The sequence below is a fragment of the Syngnathus leptorhynchus genome, chromosome 8, assembly GCF_054491065.1.
Source record: "Syngnathus leptorhynchus isolate UIUO chromosome 8, UIUO_Slep, whole genome shotgun sequence".
In the NCBI taxonomy this organism is placed as follows: Eukaryota; Metazoa; Chordata; class Actinopteri; order Syngnathiformes; family Syngnathidae; genus Syngnathus; species Syngnathus leptorhynchus.
In genome coordinates this window covers 2,720,185-2,747,124 of record NC_141202.1, presented here as the reverse complement: position 1 = coordinate 2,747,124, position 26,940 = coordinate 2,720,185, and the positions used below count along the sequence as shown (strand labels likewise).

The following is a 26,940-nucleotide window of genomic DNA, read 5'->3' as shown; positions in this document are numbered from 1 at the left end:
TCCCGAGCAGAGTCCCGTGATAAATACACTGACTTGTTTATTGGCAATAAAGCCGGAGGGTCCATTAATAAACAGAGTCTATTGGCTAGCCGGGGCTTATCAGGCCAGGGCCGGCCCTGGGCTCAATACCTTAGCAGCTTACAAGTGGCTTCGACACCACAAGGTCACCTTAGGGGCTCTCCCAACAATCCTCGTTTCGAGGATCTTGCGCGTCCTACATGCGCCAGATCGGATTAACCACACGTTAATTACAGAGTTTCCCCAAATTTATTTAGTTGCCACAATTGGATGCAAATAGTAGAAAAAAAAAAGAAAATTAGGCTCAGATTGCAGTTGTCTCTTCACAGAAGAAGCTACAATTTTCACTAAAATGTGAACACGGAGGGAACATTACACACACACAGAGAAAACTATACTGTACATAAAATTCTATACCACAAATGATTAAAAAAAAAAAAAATTAGCAACAAAAGTTGCATTAATGACGATTTACAGTGTTTTGAAAGAACAAAATTTATAAGCGCCATGTTGTTTGAACATTTGAAACGAATTAAAGCTCAAGGCAATCAAACATTCCAAATATACATTTTTAAAAAGGTTTTTTTTTTTTCCATTTCATTTGAAGAATTTATGCAATATGCTTATTCATATTAAAAAAGAAAAAAAAATCTATATTTTTACACTTATTAAAACATGGCACTTCAGGTAACAAACCCACAAAAAAATTCATCAAAAAATAAAAATAATGAACTGATTAATAATTAATTAAAATGGCAAAACTAGCAAAACTCCATTGCGCCAAAACATTTGTACACCAAAATAAAAGAAATATTTATCTACAATATAAAACACTGTGCGTAAAGAAACTTTTTCTCCACTTTTAAATTACAGAAAACTCCAAAGTTCTCACACATCAAGCATATTTTGGCAGGTCTTAATAACATCAGCTAAAATGTGTCCAGAGCTTGTTTGGAAAAAAAGAAAAAGGAGCATGTGTGCATATAATCTGCTTCGGTAGAGCAAGACGAGCCCCGTGTCGTGTTTACCCACAATTCCCCCTGGCGTGCGTTTGTCCTGTGATCCAGAGAAGCAGCACAGCAGGATGTTCGATCAAACGAGACAAAGCAGTCCAAGGTCCATCTATTATTAGTATCATTATTATTATCATTAAACATCACCTTTGTAATCCAGTGGGTGGCCAACCCAGTTGCATTCCAGTAAAACCAGTTGGATCCCAGTAGGGGGCGCAGCAGCCTTGCCTCATTATTCCCTATTACTTCCTTGTCCTCATTTTTATTAATCAAATCGAGGAAGTTAAAAAAAAAAAAAAAAAAAAAAATATACATGTACGTGTTGAAACTAAAAAAGTGACACTATCAAACTGTAACATGTAGTCAGGTCAATTAAATATTTCATCTGTCACTGTTTTTGATGCAAAATGCAACTGCAAAACGGAATTATTGATATCGCACCTCAGTGACCATGTCAAGAAAAAATTGTTGACAAAAATGTGCCTATATTTTGTAATTCTCCCTAATTGGTCTGAAAACGTTACTAAAAATGTCTTTTTTTTCCAAAAAAATGTCCCCATACGACTACATTGGTGATGCATTGTGCATTGTATAATCTAATATTACTTAATTAGTATTGAAATTAATTCACTAAAAATAAATCATAGTGTTCATCTTTTGCCAGTCTCGTGCACGTTATTTTGGTGTACGTTCAAATTATGCTAGCAGTCAGAAAACTCCAAACAGCCCTTTTAACTGGTCCCCAAAAATATTTATTTACTACAAATAATATATTTTTACTCATCTATCTATGCCAGCCACATATAGTGGCTGCCAGTGTACCGTGTAGCGGGAAATGAAACAATTCCAACTACAAATGATGTATTTTTGTTGACCCACAATCAGAAACAAGAAACAATATTCCATTAGCCTATATATCCATTTTTCAGACATCTTTTGTTTAGTGCCGTCTCAATGATCACTGAATTAGGTGGTGCATGTGTACCTAATGAAATGGCCTTAGAGTAATTCATGGAAGGTGATGAGAAGGATTGTCGGGGGGGTTACAGTAAGTCCCTGAGTGAGTGTGTGTGATGCACCTGAATGTTTGTGTGTGCGCAATGACAAACACGTCTTCCCTTTGCATGGACGGCGAGGGGCTTAGTGTTCCAAATCTCACTGGGAACAGGTGCGAGGAGGTCAGGTGGTCAGCAGGACGGCGAGGAGGATGAAGAGAAGGTGAAGCGAAGGCGCCCTCGATGGACAACCTCGATTCAGAGGTGACGTCGCTGAGAGAGGACACAAACAATGTCACGAGTGGGAAATGTGTCTCCTTGTTCGTGACATGGTTAGGAATTAGTTTTGTTGGAGGACTTTTTAAAGATTTGAGTTGGGGTGCGCTGCGTGAAAATGAGCTGGGGAGGTCAAATTATGACAAAATGGAATTTGTTCAAAACGGAGTGTCAGACAATTATGTCAAAAAAAAAAAAAGAGACTTGGAATATGACATAAAAAAAAAATCCCCAATAATGGAACAATTATCACTTGTAATAGCGCAACAACGAAAAGTTGTATTTTTGTGGGAGAAGGTTGTAATGTTAAAAGCAGAAAAAACAAAGCAAATTATAAGTACATACAGTGTTGTCACGTTAAGACAATCACGTTCAATTATTAGGAGAAAGTAAACTGAAATGAAAGGAATTTAAAAATACCATATTATTTTAAGGTTATGAGAATGCTGTGAGGGAGGGAAAAAAGAATAAAAAAAATGAAATGTTGAAGAAAAAAATATTTTGAAAATGTATTTGAGTATACGTTATATGTTGAACAAAAAAATATATTTTGAAAATATTTGCGCTAGGTAGTTTTGAGACTTTTTCCCCCTCAAAGTATCATCACTTATTCTTAAAAAAATTCTCAGAAGTACACATTTAAATCTGCTGAGTTTGCAAAAAACAACAACAAATCAATGTATTTTTTTTTCATTTTGACTTCAATCTATGTCTTATTTCTTCTATTGTTGTTAGATTATTTCTAAAATAACAGTTTTCTAGTTTTCTGACTTAATTGTTTGGTCAGATAAAATATTCTTGAAAACTTTTTTCTTTTAATATATACAATTTCTTGTTTGACTATTCTCCTAAAAGTCTGAATTCTTCTCTTCTAACATTCCGACTTGAATCAATGCATTTCCCCCCCTCAATGGTACGACTACCCTCAAAAATTCTTATGATTTATGACAACTTATTCCAACTTTATTTTTGCAATTCCATGAATGCCGAAGACCGGTGAAGAATCTCACCTTGAGTTTGTTTGGAGCCCTTGGATGCTGTGAGAGTGGAAAGAGAAAGAGGGAAAACTTTAGAAAGAACTTGCTGATTCATCATGTTTTCATGCTTAATGCTTTCCCCCCCCCCAAAAAAAAATACTGTAGCTGGTAGAAGTAAAAACAGCAAGAGGCAGACAAATGAGCAAAGGGATACATTTATCTTTTGTTAAAACCTTAAGCCATTCTCAGCAAATTCTCTTAAAGGTCAGGAAGAAAGGAAAGCCAAACAACAGGAAAAGGAGAAGTGTTATGGAAATTAGGGAGCGTTACAGTGATGGGGATTATATCCAGACAGAGAGGATACAGGAAATGAAAAGGGAGGAGAGAAAAAAGAAAAACAGGACAAAATCCAAAACGACAGAGCGAGACCAAGAAGTGGACAGAGCTTGAAAGCTCGAGCGAGGGCGGAAGAAAAGAAGTTTAGGAAGGTCAGACGGAGGAAAAAAAAAAAAAAAAAAAGACAGAACCGGAGAGACAAGCAGACACTGTCAGCCGGGTAAGTGCTAAAAGGAAATTATGGAAGGATGCCATAAAGTGATTAAAAAAAATAATAAATAATTAAAAGATGTTGAAGACACAAAAACACACTTTTGACAAATTAAAAGTTGTGCCTCACAAAGTGAGAAAAACAAAAAAACACACACACACACAACAAACAGTGTAGTATGTCAAGGGCGGTTCCACACTCGAAGAGAAATGAAGAATAGAAACACACACACAAAGGTGGCTGCATGCAAACAATTCAAGTTCAGAGGTCAAAGGTTGTACAACTAAAGGATACATAGTTGGGCGGACACAAATACAGACAAACAAGAACGTGCATACACATATGGATGGATGAGCGTTAAAAATAATGACAGATACAAAACAGCGCCACCTGTCTGTGAAGACTGAGCAACTAAATGTACCACGTCGGTATTATGCGCCAATGTGTGTGTGTGTGTGTGTGTGTGTGTCACCTGCAAGCCTCGTCTGTCGCTCAAAATTACTCCGTTGATTGTCTACAACTAACGGCCATCTTGGGGTTAATGAGGCATTAAATAGCGTGCTGGGACTTGGCCTAGTGCGCAGTGTGTGTTCACCCATGTGCGTGCGTGTCTGAGATAAATCATATTTATATATTTAAAAAAAAATAAAAATGCTACTTCAGCGCTTTATTAAAAACCTCCATTTGTGTTCGCGTAGAAAATATTTTGGAACGTTTCAATCCTTGGCTAGATTTATTTAAGCTGAATTAATATGAATAAATAGGTCAAATTTTATCTGGTAAAATAAATAGAATTCATATAAATACACCTATTCTTGCACTTGCATAAATAGAGGTAAAATTTGGAAAACAATGTACAAAAAAAAAATTGCTAAAAAATATTGATAGGAAAATAAAAGCAATACTTGTAATTCGGATGCAATGACGAAAAAATATAATATACGGCCATGAACTATATTTCAACGCCTTTCCTATCAAATGCTGTAAATACAATCTCCACTTTACGGTTACATTTAAATTCAGGTTTTCAAAAATATTTTTTAAAGAAAAAGTCTGAAATCGTGCGACACCGGTCGATAGAATGCCTCGTGTTTACTCGTGTGTGCGTGACACGAGTGTTGTGACCTCAACTAATTGTACAAAAAAAAAAAAATCTTATTCACAATAACGGTGGCAGCGAGCCTCAACGCAAAATGGCGACGATGGTGCTGCATGGCGGTCTTTGCTTCTTTTTCCGCACTGCGGTCTGGAACGTGCAGCACCACCGTAGCGAAATGTGTGTGTGTGTGTGTGGGGGGGGGGGGGGGGGGGTCGCTCTGCCGCACTGTTCCACCATTCCAGTTCACAGGACGCCGCCATTTTACAAACGTGGCGGCTAATGCTAACCGACAATGCTTAGCACCCCATTGAAAAAAAAAAAAATGAAATCTTGAAAAACCGTTGCTCGGTTTGGAGAGTCGGCAATGCCGGGGCCGGTCCGTGTGTTTCCAGTTGAGAGGGTTCAAAAGGTATTCAAAAGGGCATGATTGGAGGAGGGAGACGATGTAAGACACCCCCCCGCCCCAAAAAAAAAAAAAAAAACCAGTGCAAAGTGAAAAAGACTGGGCTCACCGCGGATGGAATAGAAGAGATTCGATTGGGGAAGAGAAAAAGAATCAATTAGAGCGAAAGGGAAGTCGCTCCTTAATGGATTCTCACAGTAGGACGGCGACGCCACAAACAAAAATGGAGGCTTTTTCTTTCTTTTTTTTTTAGGGGAGAAGTTGACGGCTGAAGAATAAGGTGAGCGAGGAGGATGGAGTTGTCTGATGCAACGGAGGCTCAAGCGCCTTCTTTGGTTTCATTGATGGGGGAGGGAGGAAGGGAGGGAGGGAGGGAGGGAGGGGAGGGAGGGGTGAGGCGCTCTCACCCAGAAACTCTACCGAAAGGCGGCGTTTACACCATCGTGGCGAAAAAACGAGAAAGTGGGAATCATTTCTGTCCGTGGAAATTTACAGACGCGTGAAAATCGGCTGTCAAACCGTCGTTTGAGGAATTTAAATAAATCAATCAACGCTAGCAAATTGATCGGTTTTTGGACAATTTCTGAAAGGGTAACTATGACATTCTCAATCTTCGTCAGGTCAAGGTCATCGGCAAAAGTCAAATCAAGGCAACTTGTTTTTCAAATGTGGTGTCCCTAATGATATGACCATGAGTTTGAAATGTTCCATATATGATTTAACAACTTTTTAGTAGCCGCCCTTCCCCCATGAAATGAAAATCAGTTGTCAGGACATTTTATTCAAACAACCGAGGACGGTTAAAAACTTTTCCATTTCGAGGTCGATCTATGATTGCAACCACACCTCAAAGACGCTAACTTAGCCACTTAACTGATGACTTGAAAGCTAACTTAGCTACTCTACCTATGACTTCAAAAGCAATAAAGTCAAAAATACATTTCACATCACAATGTCATTCCGAGCCCTCTTGTCCACTGCCTGGTGTGTTTCGGAGTTAAATAAAGTCCATAAACACACAGGTGTGCACACCGGAGAGAAAAGCCACAATCTGCCATGTGACCTTGAAGCAATGTCGCCGCGGCCGCCCTTCAAACGAGCAAATAGCGTGTACGAGGGAGATGATTGCTGGCAACAGAGCAACCCGGCACGGAATTGTCTGTTAATCACCACAAAAATGCATTTCGGGGGGGGACTTGGAGGACAAGTGATTCTATGGGACACACACACACACCAACGAAGAAGATGCCGGGAGGGAGAATTTGAGCAGAGCACCTAATGAACATCCGGAGACTCTCCTTCCTCCCCTCGCTCATCCATCTTTTGAGTCTCTCTCTCTCTTTCTATCAGCCAGAGAAGTGTCTTAGCGAGCGCGTCCGACACGAGGGCGGAGTCGGGAGACACTCGGGCGCGCCCAGATTAGTTTTGCTCGGCTAGCCAAAGATCATAAAAATAAAAAAATAAAAAGGGGCGCGCAAGACAGAGGCAAGGAGAGGATTAGTGCCACTTGAGGAACGACAGACGAGCGGAGGAGAGAGAGAGAGAGAGAGAGAGAGAAAGAAAGGAAGGGAAATGGGAAGACACAAATTTAGTCGGGATTAGTTTGGGTTAAGGGACAGGATGAGAGAGAGAGAGACTGGAGAAAAAAAAAAAAAGCGGGAGATTCACTTAAGTTTGTGTGATCCCATGCACACTAAATGGACATTTCATTAGGTACACTTAACACTATCCAATCACATACAAATGAAACAACTTTTTGCTAATAACACAACAAACATCAGGAGACAATTCCAGGCTTCCTCCTCTACTTCTTTTTTTTTTTTTTTTTTTACTCCCCTTTAATGACGAGTAATAGAGTGATTTAGAATTGAGTGACCTTTGCCCCGAGTACCCGGGGTCCAGTCCAGGATGAAAACCCCCCTGCAGATAGCACTGGGATGGGAACTGGGACAGACGTCTCACACACACACACATCCAAATTAGATCACCAAACGGCACGCAATGGGGTCCGCGTAAGACCCCCGCCACACACATGAACTAGTGGCACAAGGATTCCCACAGCAAGACCCGGGCGACATTGGCAACCCGAAGGGGCAGCTCAGTGGACTGGAAGACTAACATTACTCCAGGCGGGATCTGGATTAGATCAAGTCCAGGAATTTCACGCTGGGGAGATGGAGAGCGGGGGAATGAAGGTGACAGCCAATGAGGAAGGGACCGTTTAAAAAAAAAAAAAAAAAATCCAATTACGGCCTTTGCGTACTGTACTGCCGATTTTTGTGAGTAATTATTTTCCTGGCGTTTTACAATACACAAATACATTTGAATTCAGAGATGCATATCATGAATGTAGTACCACATTGTGCCACAAAAATGTTGAGCAGCACTGAGGTATAATGGAAGAATGCTGGTTTCCATTAGCCCTTCTATGGTGTTTTGCATTGTATGTTAGCATTAAGCTAAAACAAGTAAGTTAGGGTTCGGTTAAACTATCTGAAAATGGCAATGACGGCATGATTTTTTTTTTTTTTTTTTGCTTGCAACTTAAAATAAACTCAAGTCGGATCACATTTCTGTTAAGGTATGACTGGAGGAAAAAAAAAGGTATGAGGAAACGAAACAGTCGGACAGGTAATGGGGAAATGAGGCCAACAGTTGCACACAAAAAAAAGAGCCCCGATAGTAGAAATACTGTATGGAAGGCAGAAGGGGGTGGCAAAGGAGGGGAGGGGGGAGTTCAGAGGGAGCAAAAAAAAAAAAAAAAAAAACCATGAAAGGCAGGAGCTGATGAAAAGAGGCGCACACTCACCGGTCTCGCAGCACACGGTGACGCGCAGCTTCATACACGGCAGCGGCGGGCCTTCATCTGCAGGCAGAGCTGAGCCACAACAACCAAGGAGAGAGAGAGAGAAAGAGAGAAAAGTACTTCAGTGCAAGGCGCTAATGAAAATTTAGCCCCCTCCTCACAGTTTCTGGATCGGGACCCCCATACAGCTGCGTTATTGAATTATATTTTCACGGGCGAATACAAACATATTCAAATCCATCACGTGAATGGTTAGTGAAGCGTAGAAGAAACAATCTTTGGCATGACACAAACTGAATAATTCACAAAAGCCATAAGCAGTCAAGCAGTCTGTGTGAGCGACCGTGTCTATTTTTAGAGCGCTCTTATATTAAATGACAGAGTATGGCATTTAATAAAACCGAGAGAGCGTATTCTCTTTTTTTTTCAATGCCAAATTGACACTTGAGTAGTATTCTTTGCTTACAAAATGATCTTTTTTTTTTGTTTTTACAAAATAATAATGATACCACAATAACATCACAGACCCTTATAAAGTTTGGTGAACAAAAAAATACTTTTGCGTATCTGGAACGGATTAATTAACATGATCGCCTATGGAAAACGTCGCTTTGGTTTCGATACAAGTCTGTTTTATTCCGACTTTCTGCGCTAGATGAAATCACAAACAGTTAAGATGCTTTTCTCCCGATGACACCATTTCAGGCAGTTTTTTGTTTTTTAAGATGAACTTTTGAAGTCAACAGGCTGCCAAAGATGGCGGCCTGTGAGCCCCTCACAGTGTGTGAGAGCAGACGAGCTGAGCCGGGCTCAGACTAGAGCAACTAATGGAATTAGTGTATCTAACACTATTGTTGTCTAATGCCTTTATATTCTGTCCAGTGGCGCACACTAAACACATGAGACACATATTTGGACCAACTTGTTGACTAAACAACAAACACTCGGGAAGCCCAAAGTGGTTCGATCCGGTGGAGGGGTGATGGGGGGGGCTACTTTCCATTGTTGCTTTTCTCTGAAGTGGCGCAACAAGCACAATAGCCTTCAGATTGTGTGTGTGTACACATAATATCCATGAATGTGGAGCCGGGCTTTTATAGTCCAACAAAGCTTTATTGTCAGGCTGACTACACGAGTAATTTATGTAAAGATGCATTCTTTTTCTGCCATCCCTCCATTTTGTTTGACTGTCACAGAAGTGTTTACTGTAAAATGTTCAAACATGACCAGGTACAGTAAATGCTCCATTTACAACTTGACATTTAAATGACTTGCAAATTTTCCCGGTTGGCTCAAAAACGGTATTTACGATCGTATTTCTCCGTTCAATGCTTCGAATTGACGTTTTGTGGCCCCTCAGTTTCTCACTGTGTTAGTGTGTCACTTTTTGCACACCATGTATTCTCTTCACTTCTTTTATTCCTCGCCTTGTCTCACGTCCACCCACTGACACGAGTCGTCTTAAAAAGGAAAGTTGGGGGGGGGGGGGGGAAGAAAAAAAAAAAGATTTTACAGCTGTCAAAATGTCTGATCTGCCATTCAGTTGAGGCATAGGGGAGAAGAAGTTGTGGCTAGCATAGAGTGAGAAAAATATTGTTATTATTTTAGGTGTGAACGGATTTTATTTTATTATTATTTTTTTTTTACATACGACGCTTACGATTTTGTTCTTTTCTGATCCTTAAAACATTCCTTGCATAGTTCTGAAAAGCTTTCATAAAAGGAGTTCCTCAAGTTAAAAAACAAACTGAGAAACTTAATGGGCTGTAATAAGCGTTACAGGTTATCCAAGCATGACATATTTTGGTGAATGGATCAGCAAGCCTCAAAGTGCTTCGAAACAATGGCGAGCCTTCATGTGTCTTGGATGGGCGCCCACGCATGGTACTCACAGCTATAATAGTAGTGGCGCCCTGGCAGGAACTCAAACCCCAGCGAGAAAGGGGTGAATCTTTGGATCTTCTCCGAGAAGCGCACCGAGCCGAACGGGGCGAAGGGGGTGTTGCATTCCCATCGCTTGATGGCCGCCGTGGTCTCCACGCAGCCTTGGAAGGTGGCCTCCTCCGTCAGATAGAGGGCTAGCGTCTCCGGCTGCTTGGGGCCCAGCGTCTGCATGCTGGGGTAGTAAGGGCAGTAGAAGTCCAGGTAGTCGTTCAAGTTCACCTGGATGGACAGTTCGCCCGCCGTTAACCTGACAAAAAAACAAAAACGGATTATTAATCATACAATTTATAAGTTGACCAAGTTCAAGCACAACTGATGCAAAATGACAAGCGATGATTAGCAACAGAGAGGTAGTAACAGCATGAAGTAAGGTAGCAAGGTACTAGCTAGCGTCACTCTTAATTATTTAATTAAACTGAAAATAATAATACATAATGTTCCCTCCAAAGTCAATCAAGGAAATTTACTTCACCACTACCAAATTCTGGAATTCTTATTTTCAAATCCAACATGTTTTAGGCGTAGGCTAATTGCTAAACGTTAAAAAAGGCGCATTATCTATAAAGGGTTTCTTTCTGCACCTTTGGCATCACAAGACCTAACAACTATTCATTTGTTGAAGTAATTTAGTAGTGCCAAAAATTATTATTATTAATATTATTTTACTTTTGGTACATTGAGCCTCAGATGATTTAAAACATTATTAGACCTAGCAAAGGTTAGCTTAGCATGGTTAAAATTATATTCTTAATTTTTTTTTTCTCATACTGTGACACTTTTGGCACAATTAATATATTTGCCTCATTTAAGTGCCCTTAGCAGGTTTAAACCAGTTAACCAGTTAAGGCCCGCCTCAGATACCCAAAAAGCCACTCATAGTGAATGTCTATGATTTGACCTATTTATTATGCGTCATTTAGAATCAACAAAGTTCTTCCTTTCAAAAATCATGTCTGTCCATCTGAATGTTACCCCCTCCAAATCTTATGGATCGTGCTCCGTGCAATTTAAAATCAATACGGATCTTGCTTTTGGCACGGACCCATTATCCCTAAAAGTCTGATGGGAGACCAGTTGGAAATTGCGAGCGGTCAAGCGCTAGAAAGAAACATGTAGCAATTTGAATCGCAGCCGAGAATGTCCCTTCTCGCTCTTGTGCCACATATCACTTAAAATCAATATGGGATTTTTTTTTAATTTTTTTTTTGAGCTTTGGCATTGTGGAACGATCCCTCAAGTCTACAAAAAGGTCGGTTGAGAACTGGCCCAATGGACTGAGGCTTCTCTCAGACACTTACACAGTGTAATAGGAGACTGAATGGAAAGAGAAAGCAATTAAGTAGATAAAGGCCATTCAGGGATTCCTAAATGCTTGGTGAAATGTTGAAACCTCCGGCTCAGTGATGGATCTTTTTTTTTTTCTTCCAGTACAAATGAGACACTAGCATGTTGGAAGGTAATATTTTAGAATGACTAGTGACGTTTCAACACATCAGTGCTAATCATAAGCGCTGAGAGACGTTCAAGAGCAACAACAACAACAAAAAAAGTAAAAATAAAAACCTGTTCGGCTTGCTTCAACCTGTACAATGGCGATAAGCGCAGACGGGAGTGTACACGCAGATATGATTGACATGCACAAGCACACCTTTCGTCGAGGTCGACTGGTTTTCAGCACAATAACAACCCGTGGACAAGATGGCATCATTAGAACAGAAGAGGTGCATAATGTAGCGCAACCATTCCTGCCTTCCTGTCAGTTACAGTATTTTAAAGAGTTGCCCGCGTATAATCTAATACGGACCGAGAACCGAGGCCAGGCTGGAGGAAGCCGAGGGGAGCCTGTGAGGAATAAGAAAGGCCGAGCGTGGAAAAACAGAAACGGGACAAGAAATGGAAAGTCATGGGGAGAGCTAACGAGAAGGATGAGGGCTTGTTGATTCTTGCACAATAAAAAAAATAAAAAAGATAAATATAAAAAAATTAAATATAGATAAATAAATCTAAATAAATCCACACACCAAACTCCGGTCGTGGAACCTGACCTCATTGGTGCATTTGTTCTCATACTATTAAAAAAATAAAAATACTCCGATACTACAACACCGATACCACTTCACCAGTCTGCTATATAACTCCTGAGTGGGAGCCATGAGGACTAATTTTAAGTTAAACATAGATAACATGACTTTTATCTGAGTGAAAATGGTGTTCTGCAAAATGTTCAACTATGCTCGGGCGATGACGTCGGCGGCTGCCAAGTGAGCTGCAGCAGCCAGCCATTTAGGAATAAAATCTTCTCAGACTCTGCATCCTGGATCAATTGTGTCTTCTGGTACAGAGCGGTGTCAGGAAATCAATTGATTTGCATTTGATTAGCGACATTGCTAACCCAACAACCCACCCATCCATCTATTTTGTATACCGTTTGCGGATGAACGAAATCGAAACTGACCTTGGACTTATTCACATGTCAATCTCAGGGCACAGAAACTGAAAACTATTCACTCTTCCATTCACACCTTTGGGCAATTCTGGACTTCACTTTTTTGACATCGACATGTTTGCCATATGCCAAAACCTCTAATTAGGGAGGCAGAATAAAGTGAGCATGAACCAACAGGTAAGAAAACCAACACAAAAAAAAGTTAAGCGCTTTAATTAGCGACCTCAGACAGTCTACGAGTGCCGACGATCAGACAGAGGGCGGAACAGCCAAGTGGAAGACTTTAATTAGTCGTCTCTTTGCAAGGAGAACACGAGGGTAAAAAAAAAAAAAGAAAGAAAACAGAGACGGTCCGGATGGAGCTCGTGAAGGGTCAGGTCTGTCAGTGGGAGCCTTTATAGAGGGGTGACAGAGCGGAGGAGAGAGGGGAAGTCAGCGAGGAGGAACAAGAACCATGTGGGGGGGGGGGTCGACTTGACGAAAGGCCAGCACAGAGAGCTCCCCTGCTTTGCTCCTATCGATACAAATCAAAATTGTACCGATTCTTAAAAATGCAATATATTGCGCTAAGTGTACTTTAGGGAGTAACGTGCATGAAAATATATGCTAGCAATTATAGCAACAACACGGCATACTGACGTCAAACCTGTCAGCCATCTTTCTTCCCTCGTCCTCGGCCGGGGGTCTGCTAGGTTTGGCGACCGGCCTAATTACACTCGGCTCCAGCGGTGACAGCACAAAGATGGGTGAAAACATGCTCGCTTTCCTGACAGATCATCATCTTCGACATGCTTGCGGCACTTTGGATGTTTCAATGAAATTCTGACAAAAGTGACATTTGCAAAATTGACCAGCTCAGAACATTTCTTGGTTTTAGAATTTTTTTTTTTCTTACCACCCCTCTGGTGATTTAGTGCAATGTCTCCAAGGCACATATCTTCATAGCCTTCATTGTACTTTGTTCTTAGTCAAAAGGCCAATCGGAGCACCATCTCGCCGTGTGCCAGTTTTACTATGCGTACACACAGCGGTGCTAACGCTAAGCGTGCCGCGCACCATTCTAATGATGTGCGGGCGCTTCCACCGTGCCGGAGACCTTTGATCCTTTAATATGAAGGAATAATTAAAAGGCGCAACAATCCCACAACATGGCGTCAGGAATACAGAACAGACCGCATCATCTTTATTCACGCATGCCGAACATCGGCAGACTGCGGGCTAAAAATATTCCGCAGTGAAAAAAAGTGCGAATCCCCAAGCAGAGGCCGCTTTTTCGTGCTTATGTGCTAAAGTTAAAGCTCGTGTGGAGACTCGGTGGCGCCGTGGTCAAACACGGCGGGAGGGGGTGGGGGGGTGGAGGGACTGACTAAACTCGAGGCTCCTTGTGGTCACTGAGGCATCGCTTCGAAAGTATGCGATGGTGGACGCGAGTTACTACAATATATGCTAGCGACTGGCTAGCATGACAACAGCCTTGAGATGAGAGGGGAAAAAAAAATTTTTTTGACCCCCCCCCCTCTCAAGTTGACATTCAGTAAACACAAAACTAATAGAAATCCACTTTATGACTTGATTTGAGGAGCAAATTTCTCATTTTGTGGAGTAGTTTTGTGTGTAGCTCAAGGCTGATGACAAAACGAGAGACACGACACTCCATTTTGACTCTGTTGCGATCAAATCAAATAAATGATTATAACTATTCCTTGTTCTAATCATTTTAGGACTGATTGGAATGAACTCGTCTTGAATTAACGGCTCCCTCCTGTTAGCAATTTCTCAACATCTAAACCCTTCATTAGTGAGATGTGAAGTGACCTTGGGAACTTTGAATAAAGTCTTCAGATAGAAAGACAGCAATTTTTTTGGGGGGGGGGAGGGGGACAATCAAATTAAGAGTCAATTAACTCGGGAATTCTCCCCGGAGTTTTTAGAAGGCACCAAGGTCAAAGCTAACTATGGTAGCATTTTTAGCTAACGTAAGCCAGAAACTGAAGCGGGTCCTCGCCGTTCATCCGCAGGAGGCTCAAAACAAAGTGAAGGGATTAAGCAGGTGGCGAGCCCTCAAGCGAGCTACAATTTCATACGACACAATCCCGACTGTGATTAAGCGGGGCGTTGCCACAAAAAAAAAAAAAAAAAAAAAATCACATGGAAAGCAAAACAACAAACCAGACTTGTTTTCTCCAACGTCGTGACACACACATCAGAAACAAAAACAAAAACAAAACGGAAATGTTAGAACCACAAAAAAAATAACCACTGCTGGGTTTTGATAACCACCCAAAAATGTTACTTTTATACCAATTTGCTACATTACTCGGGCTTCTTGGTAGAGAGGAAAAAACAGATATTCAACGACAGGAAAGTGAAAAAGAAATCCTGCTTTGCAGTATGCTCGACAGGATTTCCTTTATGGGGAATAACAACTGTTGCAGAATCCGAGAAGTATCCCGTTCTATTTCCTCTGCGGTGTTTCTGTACGTTCGACATGTAAATGGGGAGTAGAATCAGGTCAACCCCGCCTCCCCCTCTTATCAGCTGCGCACCCCCACTCTGAGCCTTCGCCGAGCCCAAACACCAGTGTTGTGTCTAACCTGGTGCTTACGCCCCAACCACGCGCACAAACAAGAAACTCAACCCCCCCGCCGCCTCGGACCATCTGCGGACCCCCCGCTGTTCAACCTCCTGCAAAGCCGGACGAAAAAAAAAAAAATCTCTCGGCGTAAGCCCCGCCCGCTCCCATTACGCAGGCCTTCGTAAGATTCTTAGCTTGACCCAGTGAGACAATAACCCAATCACAAAGTGTTTCCTGTTTTTTATCCCGACGTGACTTTTTTTCCATCAAGTTTGATGGGAAGTGTGTTTATGCCGTGTTCCTGGAATCCAAAATGTCGGAAGTACCAGTCATCCAAGTTGAAGGTCACAGTTCACAAAGCTGGAACAAAACAATGGTCAAGGAGAGAGTGTTGGAAGTGAGGGTAGGCAAAGTGAAGGCTGCGGGCCACTGGTGGGCCCAGTTGGTTTTTCAACAGGCCAACTGAGCATTTTTTTAAATTAAATAATTAAAATACTTATTTTAAAATAATTTACGTCATTTAACAATTGTCTAATTGGATTGATTGTAATACAAAAACAATTTTTAAAAAATATTTTTACCTAGCTCAGCTCTGTTTTTTTTACCCAAAAAAATAGTGTGGCTCATCAGCACAAAAGTTTACACCCCCTTGCTATAATCGAGCCTAACAAACAAACTGCCAACTCGTGATATTTCTCTTTCGTTTCACACCGATTTTTCATTTGAACTGGAACAAAACGTGCTCTTTCCTACTTTCCCCACAACCTTGAATGCAGCACTACCATGTCTTTTGGTAAATCAACCGGCACACATAACGTCTCTGTTGTACAGAATAGGATGCCGTGGCACTCACTATGTCTATTTCAAGCCTTGAAGAAGATCTTATTTTCTGCCTATTGTTCAGTCTGTGCGACTCAGCGGCATATCACAAGTGAGGAGAATGTCATATTCCTGCTTGCCATCAATATCAAAACCAACCCATCAGGAGCATTTTGATACGGCTACAGGTGTCCGCAAACCACAAGAGCCACTCTCGCTATCTGTGTGTGTGTGTGTATGGTCAGGCCTAATCTCACTTTTTCAGCTCCCCCCCCAAAAAAAAAAAGATTTTACCCACTCTGTGATGTAAATGGGCTGGCAGTCTTTCAATTTTCACAGTTTGACCAGAACATTGCGAGCCCACGTGACCCCAGGCTAGCAATAACTTCCAATCCAACAAACAAATCAACAAAGTTGGAGACAAAGCGGGAAGTGTTGGAGCTGTGGACAAGCAAGAGGGTTGAATAAAATCAGATGCACCGTTACCGGGACGACAGCCAATTGAGAGTGGAGACGGGGGGGGGGGGGGGGGCAAAACAAAACCCCGCCTATACACCTTAGTCGTCTTCCATCTTTGCCTTCTTACAAGCAACTGGCAGAAAGCACACGTTGTAGAAAACGAAAGAAAAAGACAAGTTGAAACAAATTGGAGTGTTGAGAAATTGAGAAAACAAGCAAGGCTTAAATATGTCCGGGTAAAAAGAAAGGAAATAAGAAACTATTATATGGAGAGTGAAGCAAAATAAAAAAAATACAACGGCTAATGGAAAGTTAAGCATGTTAGCATCAAGACTAAAGACGTTGAAAAAGGACGCGACACACGCAGAGACGGCTCGCGATTTTGACTCGTCTGAGAATTCCACTAAGTAGGTCACGCGTCTGATAACGGACGACATTTTTGTTTTCATCTGCAGGACTCGAAGGTCGAAGCACCGAATGTTCCATTTCCTTTTTCTAGTAACAAGTCACAAACTGGAGACAAAAGCGAGGAGACGGAAATGCAACGACACATAAAATTCCCCCAAATTAAAAATATACAAACATAACACTGAAGTGCGGCTCGACCCCCATGGAGAACTTCAAAAAAAGTCGAGGGGTGAAACAGCAGCAATATGCCGAAACACGTTTCCACACCGCATGCGCTTGAAATTCCTCAAATTCCACGTGGAACTATGCAAACACCTTGCCGCTTTCCAGCTGAGCCAAAACATCCATCAGCTAACTTATCATTGGCCCATTTCAGACTTTTTAGTAACAGAGCCCCCGTCAGCAATCAATAAAGACCGATTGAAGAAAAATACTTAGTGATTTCACTGGAGTCGAGCGATTCCCAACGAGAGGACGGGCAGAGGCCGGCCGGTCCAGACATGTCGAGAAAATGCGTCCTAATAGAAGCAACCGCTCTGAATTATTTAGACTCAGGCATGGAGAAGATGTAGGGGGAAACCATTGGGCAGGTGAGTCAATAAAAAAAAAAAACACTTTGACACATTCCAGTTCCTCAGACTTGTCCTGAATGCCTTTCTGCAATATTTTTAACTTTCTAGTAACTACCAATTAAAAGTCAAATGTGATTTTCCTCCCTCCGCATTCCTTTGGAGTCATTTGCTCCAAAGCAATTGTGGCATTCCAAAGTAGGACAATCCAGTTGAATTGTAAGCAAACCATGAGGAATTCTCTTTTTTGTGTGTTTTGCACACAAGGGTTGGCTGTAAGTTGTAATATCCCTCATCACCACTAGATGGCAGACATTAGTTTTCAATATAGTGCCTTCGGTAGTTTATTTTGCACATTTGGAATGTACATAATAATAATACCATTTTGAGTGAAACACATGGCGATTTAATATCGTCGTAAAATTATCGCAAAGTCAGCTTCTGGTTTAAAATGCATCGCAATGGTTACGATATAACCAGAATGTAATTATTCCAGATTTGCTTGACTACGCCAAAGCAGTTCTACTTTAGTAACTCGCAACACGGTTCCCTCAGCCGTCACTTCACCTTCTCGCTTCTCTCCATTGCCTCTTCCACTCCCCCCCCCCCCCCTCCTCTTCAGTCTCTGTGTTTATCTAAGCACTTTCACGGTCACTGCTCTGGAATCCCAAGAGCCCAAACTGGCCCTCAGCCTTGCCTCCCTCCCTCCCTCGCAGCCGTTGCACGCTTCTTTCCGCGTCTCCATCTTTCTCCGTCACAACTCTTAGGCGTCATAGCGGGCCGCACATTCCGGGTGCGAAAGGTCGCCCGGATAGCCCCCTCGGGGCATTGGGCTTTGTCCTGTTCTAGTCACGCACAGCTGCCCACCGCGCTCCCACGACTCCACGAGACGCAGCTACTGTACGTTTCATGCTAGACAGTAACAAATTGTTTTTGCATTTTTCATAATGCATATATTTGAATATTTGAGCTTGTATTTTATAAAATATTTATAGTTATTTATTTCAATTTTTAACCATCATTACTCTGTAAAAAAAAGTTGAATGGGGATTATATACATTTCCTTTATGACAACTTAAATATATAATTTATGCAATTTCTTGCTTGAACAAAGGCAAGATTCCTTGGAAATTTTGTCGAATTTTGCAAACAAGCAGGAACTGAACATATTTTTACAGTTTGTCACTGTGCTGGCAGAGGTTGATACATTTGTCATAATTTTGGTAAATTTTAGAAGTTAAAAAATAGATTACTAAATATATATATACATTCAATAAATAAATAAAAAACATACGGAGGGAAAATTAGTTTACAGAAAAAAAGAGAAAAAAAACTCTGTAATTTATGATGAATATGAAATAGTTTCTAAAAACGTTTTCATTTCAAGACCAAAAAATAAAAATACACAGATATTGGATACCATCTACCAAGAAAACGCCTGCTTCCTCGTCAATACAATCGATTTCACCATTTTCCACATAATCAGCCACCTAATAAAAGCATGGCAAAGGCTAAATAACAAAAAGAGTGCATTTTCACTACAGAAGATGGTCTCATCTGGTCAACATGAGAGGTCCTGGCTGGTGGGACCTCAAAAAAATAGCTGCTCCGGTGTCACCATGGCAACAAAAGACATGCCTTTCACCTCATTTCAAGACAATACACCTGCAAAAAATTTCAAGTCCACTACAACATTTTGTCGCTCCAGCCAGATGCCGTTCTCTGCCCCTGAGCATTTCGGAAAGGCCTGGCGAAGGTTTGCGACACAATGGGAGGGGGGGCGGGGGGTGCATTGAGGAAGGAAGCGGCGGGCCAGGGTCAAGGGGAGCCATGCAGACACCCGCCTCACGTAGCGCTGGATCGGGATTATGTGATTAATTTGGGATTAAAGATGACTGACTGGCTGCTTCTTTAAGTAATGAACCATGATGACCCAAAATTACAAGATTAACACACAGAAGGATCACAAAAATCTACTACGGAACCAAGCGGAAAAAAAAAAACGTGTTCAAAGATCTTGCTCGGAGTGAAATGGGATTTGTATTCCTTGTCGCTGGATGTATTTTCAGCACGACACGCACTTTTTTTTTTTTTTAATTCGCACGCTCAATCTGCGTTTGTACTTTTGGAAGCACAAGGAGTTCCATTTCCAGTTGAATAGAGGAGCAATGAGATTCATGAGTTCTTTCGCTGGAGAGTTGGGACGAGGCTTAAAAAAAAAACAACATCGCTGCTTGAAACACTGTCAATTACAAAAAGAGGAGTTACGACTAGTATGCTCAAAAAATAATCACAGACATTCGGACTGCCCTCCATTGTCGGAGTGTGTGTGTGTGTGTGCGTGTAAACAGGATAATGCTACCATTGGCTACGTGCATCTTGATGCCACACCTTTCGATGAGGATTGAGTGTGTGTTGCGGGAATGGCGGGGGGGGTTCGCTCCCCACGCCCGTTGCTGACAGTGATAATAATGGCGGCTGACATCCTTTCTTGCCTCTTTGGCTCTCACCTTATCGCCGCCCCCCCCCCAGGGGCCCTCTGGAGCTCTTTGGGGACATCAAATCTGTTGACTCCTTCCCTGCCGTCCTTTCCTTAACGCCGCCGCCGCCGCCGCGGATGGTTTTACTCACACGTGTGTGTACTCATGCGTGTGAGGCGTTGAGATGAGAAAATATGACAATTGATGAGATCACATGACCCAGGATTATCGGTCAAAAGTACGATTTATAATGAGTCATAAATATTTGAGTTTACTTGGTAAAGTTCGCTGTGTCTCAAAACATGCATTTGTGGCACACGGATTTGAAAAATTTAAAAAGATGCCATTACCAAAAATATAAATGTAATCAAAAAGTCGTGGAAATGTAATGTGAATTTTAAAAGAGCCAAATTGTTACTCCCATATGGCAGAATATTACAATCAAATATTGAAATTAATTTTCAATTTTTTTTAGCATTCCGCTTTAATTCGGGCAAGATGGCAAACGCGTCTCAATGTGGTCAAATCATTCTGGTTCAGCGCTTCACTCGTGCGCCGGTCGATACTAATTTAATTTCTGTCTCGGAAAGTCTTGGGTCGTTTCTCGACAAGACCTTTGAGCCTGGCCAACGAGGCGCTAGCGTGACGGAGTGAAATCCGCCCCCCCCCTCACATCCTCGGTGGCTCAACACAGTGCCACGTTCCAACCGAGCTACACCTGATTGACTTTCCTTCCGTATCCTCGCGCCAAATCCTAATTGCGAATATGTGTGACACGTCGAGCAATGGCGGCGAAAGAATACTCACAAACCACAACCTCCTCTTACGCCCGCCCCGTGGCCTACAAACAATGCCGCGGCCATTTTGTGCCAGAGTCATGTGCAGGATCAACGAACAAAAGGGCAAACGGATGAATTAGCATTTAGCTTCACTAACACCGATAGCAACAAGAAAGCTACGTACGGTCATTAAAATTCATTAGTTTTGATTTTTTTTTTTACTCCTCCTGTGTGATTTAGAATAGAAAAGCACTTTTAAAAGATTTTTTTCAGCAAGCTTAACAGAAACTAGGATGTACTTAAGCAAACTAGCCTTTTCAACCCATCTTTTTCAGCAAATATTTGCTCAATGCAATCTGAATACTAAAGCTGCTTTCCAGCCAATTGGAATCGACAGAGAGAGAGAGGAAAAAAAAAAAAAAGCACAAGAAATTGGCAGTGCGAGACCTCGTTGCGCAATTTGCAGGCCAGAGTATGAAAACCTCGCCAAGTGTCTCCTCCTTTTAATTCTCCGGTCACACCTTAACGAGCTGAAACAAGACAATGACCTAGCTGTTGGTTGATCTCCACTCAGACGCACAACATTGGCAGAAAGGCAAAGTTTGTTTATTTTCATCCACTCTAATCCAGTATCACTATCACACTCTGTGACCAGCCTGAAGATTAGTATCAGTCGAGTTCAGGACCTCTACCAAGGCCAAAGATTAGTACCAACTTGTCCTATGGGGTGCAAACATCCTTTTTTTCCCAGGACGGTTTTTTAACACAACTGATTTTATAGACTCAACATGTATTCGTCAATGACATGCAGTTCGGCACAGTCATAATAATTTGTATTATTATAAAGGGATGGACGAGTACTGATGCCAACTATCGTATTTGAGTCTTGTTTCAAGATATCGGTACTCTTGTGGGTGTTTTGCAATCAGGAACTAGTAATTAGAAATAAGAATCGAAAATCTAAGTTCACACAATTTAAAGAAAAATTACTAGATTGGGATATAAAAGTCTACAATTATCTGTCAGTGTTTTTGGGGGAACATTTTGTGGTATCGGTACCTAGTATCGGTAACCTAAAATTAATTTTATCATCATAACCAAAATATAGTCACCCTGATTTATTCATCAATGTGTTTTCAATTCTGCAAGAAAAGTAGAAATCTATTTGCACCTTAATCCGGACCAGCAACAAAATGCGAATTTCCTCATCATCTACCAAGCTTCCCTGTTGGAGGTAAGCCACAAAAGCCCCCCCCCCCCAAAAAAAACAACAAGAACAAGTTTGCCTTCATTCCAAGCTGTAATCACACTCGCATCTGTAGTCCGGTGGGTCACATGCAGAAGTGGCCTCAATTTGCAGACGACAATGCGACACAACCACTACAATCACATCTCATCTTTTGTTTTCCCCCAAAAGCAAAGCCACCCACAGTGCGTCAGCGCGGATAACACACTGAGGAGTGTACGGCCACCGCAAACACACAAAGCACATTTACCAACGACAGATAAGCCCCACCATCGCGCCGCCTCGCCTCGGCTCGGGGACGGAGCTCAGCGGCCAGACAATCAGGCACGGATGCAGACCTTGATGCGACTCCATGACACGCGAGCTGAGACAAGAGCATGTGTGTGTGTGTGTGTGTGTGTGTGTGCTAATTACCTGACTATAGCTATCTTGATTATAGTTCAGCCAGGTTCTGTGTTAATCATTTATCAGCATTTACGCACTCACAGAGCCTGTGACGCAATCGTAGAATAATAATAATAAAATAAAAATAAAAACTCATTTGCATGCACACATACGACCGGAGGCGGAGCGAGCAGGCAAAAGAAAAAGTACAGTAGATATGAAAAGTCAACACACCCCGGTTCAAATGCTAGGTTTTTGTGATATAAAAAAATAAAATCATGATTAAAAATGAAACCTGGGGTGAGGCAGGGTGGAGAAAATTAGGAACAGTTCCAAATAGCAATAATAGTGCAGTAAACCTGCAGGCTTATGCTTGGATGTAAATAAATGTCAAGAAAAGCCTACTAGAACATCACATTTTAAAAAGGCTTCATCAAAAATACTTGAAATGACAGCAAGTGTATGCTGACACCTGTTTAACATGATTCTAAATGTGATTTGAATTCTGAGCGCAGGCAAATTCCAGTTATGAGGGTGTGCACACTTATGCAAGCCCATTTCAGGTTTTCCTTTAAGTCACACAGGTTTTAGGTTACAAATGCGAAGATAATACGATATGAAAAGATTTATTTTAGGCTTAATTTTTTAAAATATAGAAGCATGTAAAATCACCAGTAGGGTCTAATGGTACCCAACACAGGATTGGTTTTTTTTATTATTATTTTTTTATTATTATTGAATAAAAATCTGCAATACATTTTTCCCCTGACACCACCAGAAAGATAATTTAGTTATAGTTAAACTGCACTGCATCGTCCTAATCAAGAAGCCTTTGTCATATTTGATCCCACTCATGTTCTAAGCCAAAAAAAAACAAAAAACTGCCCATTTAATATTTTGTTCCTTAATGTGTTCTAATATGTTTTTAATGATGAGTTCATTTTTCATGACCTGTAGACTAATTTGGTGTCAACTTTTATTATCCTGCAAATGTGCTATATAAAAAAATCCGTGCAATGATAACATTGGATCGCATTAGACCGATCAGGTGTAGTTCATGTTTATAAAATCTCTCGGGGGGGGGGGGGGGGGGGGGGGTCAACCATCTCACCTGATAATACGTGACGAAAGCAGCGCCCTTATTTGCACGTGCACGCAGGATGTGATTTCGTTTGGTATTTCGAGCGACTCGCTCACACAGGAAAAGCAAATGAAGCATGCATTTACACATTAAATTACAAATCCAAAGGCTAATGAGTCGTGCTTTCCATAAAGAACCAGAAGCAGCCTCGTTCGCTATACGCCGGATTGGCCCAAAGTTTGTTGTCATGAGAAGGGAGACCAGGGAAAGGGGGAAAATGAGGCGTAAGGCTGTGCGGGGATCCCTCGGAAGAGATGATAAAACACTTTTTGTCTCCAATTAGGAAGCTGCTGATCCGACGCTTTACGACCAGAACGCGGACAAGGGAGGGGGGGGATTTGAAGACGGAAAGCGTTTGGGGGTGACACCGAAGTTAGTCAAGGGGAGCCGAATTTGTTCATCACCTTGTTTGAACCAACAACGGTTATGGAGTGCTTCCATAACAGCTCGCTTGTAATATTATACTAACCTTTAACTGCTCCGGGAAGTCCGAAAATAATCTCTCTTCTAATAAAGGAACAATCAGCGTGAGAGAAAAGGCGGCTATAAAATCGACAACGCTCGTAAACCTCGTTCATTAAATCGTAAAAAAGAAAGAGGCCCGCGCTGAGTCTCGCTGTTTCCCAGCTCCAATTTTTCAATCAGGGAGGTGGGTTGGACCCCCCCCCCCCCGCCTCCAACGTGCGTCACTTTAAAGCATCTCCGCTTGGCTGGCTGTGCTTCATTAAAATCATAAATCCGGACAGTGACGGAAAGGTGACGGCCAAAGTCTTCCATCACGTGTTTAAAGAGACTGCAGTGGCTCGTGGGCTACAAAAGTGCCTTCAATATTAAGTGTGTAAAGAATCTTTTTTTAATTGTTGCTTCTAGGCTGAGCGTTATAGAATGCATATTCACCACTAAAATTCACTCTGTGGTGAACTAATTACTTTTCATGAAGCTCCGCCACAATGCAACTTTACAATTGAAGAAATATTTTCAACGAATAAAATCCAAGTAAATAATTAAACAAACTTGAACTTGCATATTAAAATTGTGGTGTTGGATATTAAGGACCGGCACGATAAATCACTTGGTTAAACTAAATCATTTTGAACTAATGGACTGGGGTGCAGTACTTGGCTGCAACCACCAGGGGAGCTGTAGGTTCATTCCAACTACATCGTTGTTGTTTGAAGACCAACGTGATGCTAGTGAATTGTAACCAAAAAATACATCTACAATTAGCAAACAACTTATTTTGATAAACATTTAAACGCCTGAATCACTTCTATTTACGTACCATAAACGTTAGCAATAATAAGGTTAGCCTCAACTTTTAACCGCCTTTTGACTGAGGGATCCATGGAAACGCGATGTCGACAGAAAATGACATCACAGTGCCTCCAGTTTGTGAAGGTCACATGACCAAACTCAGTCGTTACCCGAGCACGTAGCTACTGTAATGTCACTTTGAGTTGACAAGACAAAATGGCCGCCTCCAAGCTAGCTACAACAGATTTTTCTGCTTGATTCATATTCCACAATGGCAAAACGTATTTGGACGCGTACAACATATGGTGAAGAAAATCTTTCACTTGGCTTTTCCTTCAAAATACACTTTGTACATTCAATAGCGTACGATCTAAAAATCGTATTGGGAAATGAGAAGCACCAGTTAGTGGCCTAATGTTCCCTCTATGGTTCCCTGACGCTCATGATGAAGCGGACCCCGGACTCTTCCTCGGCGGGACCGAGACCAGCCGGGGCTTGGCGGGCAGTTTATTGAAAATAGGATATGGGAAAAAATGATTGAAGCTCAACTAATCACAGCTCATCCATCCATCAGTGGCCAGGAGGGAGCCGTGAAGGATGAAAATGGCGTAGAGGAGGCGGGTGTAAATAGGACGGTAATGAAGAGTGAAGACAGGAAGAGGAGAGCGATGGCGGACCCTGCTTTTAACTCGGGGGACGGGGGGAGAGAGAGAGAGAAGGGTCACTAGGAATGAGCCACCAGCACCACGGGAATCGTTGGCCTTCTGCATGACGCCGATGATGGCACTGTGATTGTACGGCCTTGTCCGCCTGCCAAGAAAATTCTGACCATTCATGTCGAAACCACATGCTTACAAAGAGGTCCTTAAGCATCACAATGCCACATTGCTGCCAATGACTCTAAACTCCACCACAACGGAAGCACACCATTCACTGCCTGAACTTTCAACCAAAACATCACGAGAAGCCCCGTTTTTTTTTTTTTTGTGGAGGGGGGCGGGTCACGGTAACCGATGAACCAGAACAGTAAATCATTGAGTGGCAAATACGTGATTGTCCTACGCCTTTTTGTGATGCATTCATATTTTTAGATGAATTGCACATTGCAAAAGTGTGCACACCCTACGATTCAGAAATAACCATCCACTTGTACTCACAACACTATGAACTTCCAAATTGGACTGTTCTACATATGCAATGAGGGCTCAATGTTATTTTAGAAGTGCAGCCAAACCTTCGCCTGCAGGCCCCCCCACTTGCACCCTACAATTATCTTTGCAAGGACCACCTGGATCAGCAGGTGAGCCAGGTTTGGCATTGCCCCCCCCCCCTCCTCCAACTCCACACACGCAAGCACGCGCGCGCGCGCACACCCGCACGCACGCACGGTCAAAACCTCCACTTTTCATTTGTGTTCACAGTTGATAAAAAAAAAAAATCAAAACACATTCCAGGGCAAAGCTACTCGAGTCAGGAGGAATTTATTATTACAGGTGAGTCATGGGTGTGCTGCATGGCAGCGATTTCTTCTACTGACTCATTTACTTGGCTATCTATTGAGCAACAATGCAAGCTCAGACCAGCCAGACTTGTGCAGAGCAGATGAGACGGATATTTGTACTTTAAATGCAATATTGTGCAAAACGAATAAAACGTATACATAAATAACAACAACAACAACAAAAAAGCAGAAATTTTTGTTACCTGCTGTTAGTGGAGTTCCAGTACACTGCGTGTCTTTTGCTGACGACGGCTGAGATCATGTTTAAAAGTAAAAAAGTGGTTTTCCAAGCAGGTAGCGTGGCCGGGGTCCAAATGAGGGAGCCCATTACGCGCACGCCTCGTCGGGGACGCGCACGCAACACTTAAGGTGTAAAAACACAAAACAGGTGAGGAGACTAAACAACTTGATCACCTAATAGTGAACGTGCGTCATTCTGTGTCAGGTGACTTGAGTAAGTCACTGAATGCTAAGAAATTTGCCGCCTTCAAAATGAGGACTTGTTGCTAGTTTATCCAAAATCTTCATTCTGGCTTTTTTCCCCTCAAAATCAAAAAGTGAAAAGGTGAAGCTTGTGGGGATGTGACAGAAGGAGGTTTTGCTCAGGAGTGATTACATTGCAGTCTGGGGAGGGTGGAGCCGCTAAGGTTAAGGGGGCGGGGTGAGGAAAACTTTGGACCAATCAGAACACAAGGGTGTGGTCAGGCAAGAGTTCCAATTGCTAGTGACGTGCGCCGACTGGTGTAGACAGACAGCAGAGGTTGGCGCCATTCTGTCTTCCTAGCAAAGGAATACGACAAG

The 26,940-nt window shown here is 42.0% G+C and overlaps 2 protein-coding genes across 3 annotated transcripts in view; one reads left to right on the top strand and one right to left on the bottom strand.

Moving 5' to 3' along the window:
• Nucleotides 1-254: 254 nt before the first annotated feature.
• Nucleotides 255-26,759, bottom strand: efna4 (ephrin A4). The gene is made up of 5 exons (XM_085917703.1): nt 26,343-26,759; nt 10,027-10,325; nt 8,138-8,206; nt 3,313-3,339; nt 255-2,299 (listed from the first exon to the last, which is right to left on the bottom strand). The coding sequence occupies exons 1-5, from the start codon at nt 26,465-26,467 to the stop codon at nt 2,211-2,213; spliced, it is 609 nt and encodes a 202-aa protein (XP_085773829.1). The 5' UTR covers nt 26,468-26,759; the 3' UTR covers nt 255-2,210.
• efna3b (ephrin-A3b) overlaps nt 26,036-26,940 on the top strand; it is a 55,059-nt gene continuing 54,154 nt past the window's right edge. Inside the window, exons 1-2 of one of the 2 annotated variants that reach the window (XM_085917700.1) lie at nt 26,036-26,131; nt 26,434-26,527. The gene's annotated coding sequence lies outside the window, so the exon portion shown is untranslated. Of the gene's footprint in view, nt 26,132-26,433; nt 26,528-26,556 lie in introns of those variants that run through there. The other variant, XM_085917699.1, reaches the window with a different exon arrangement.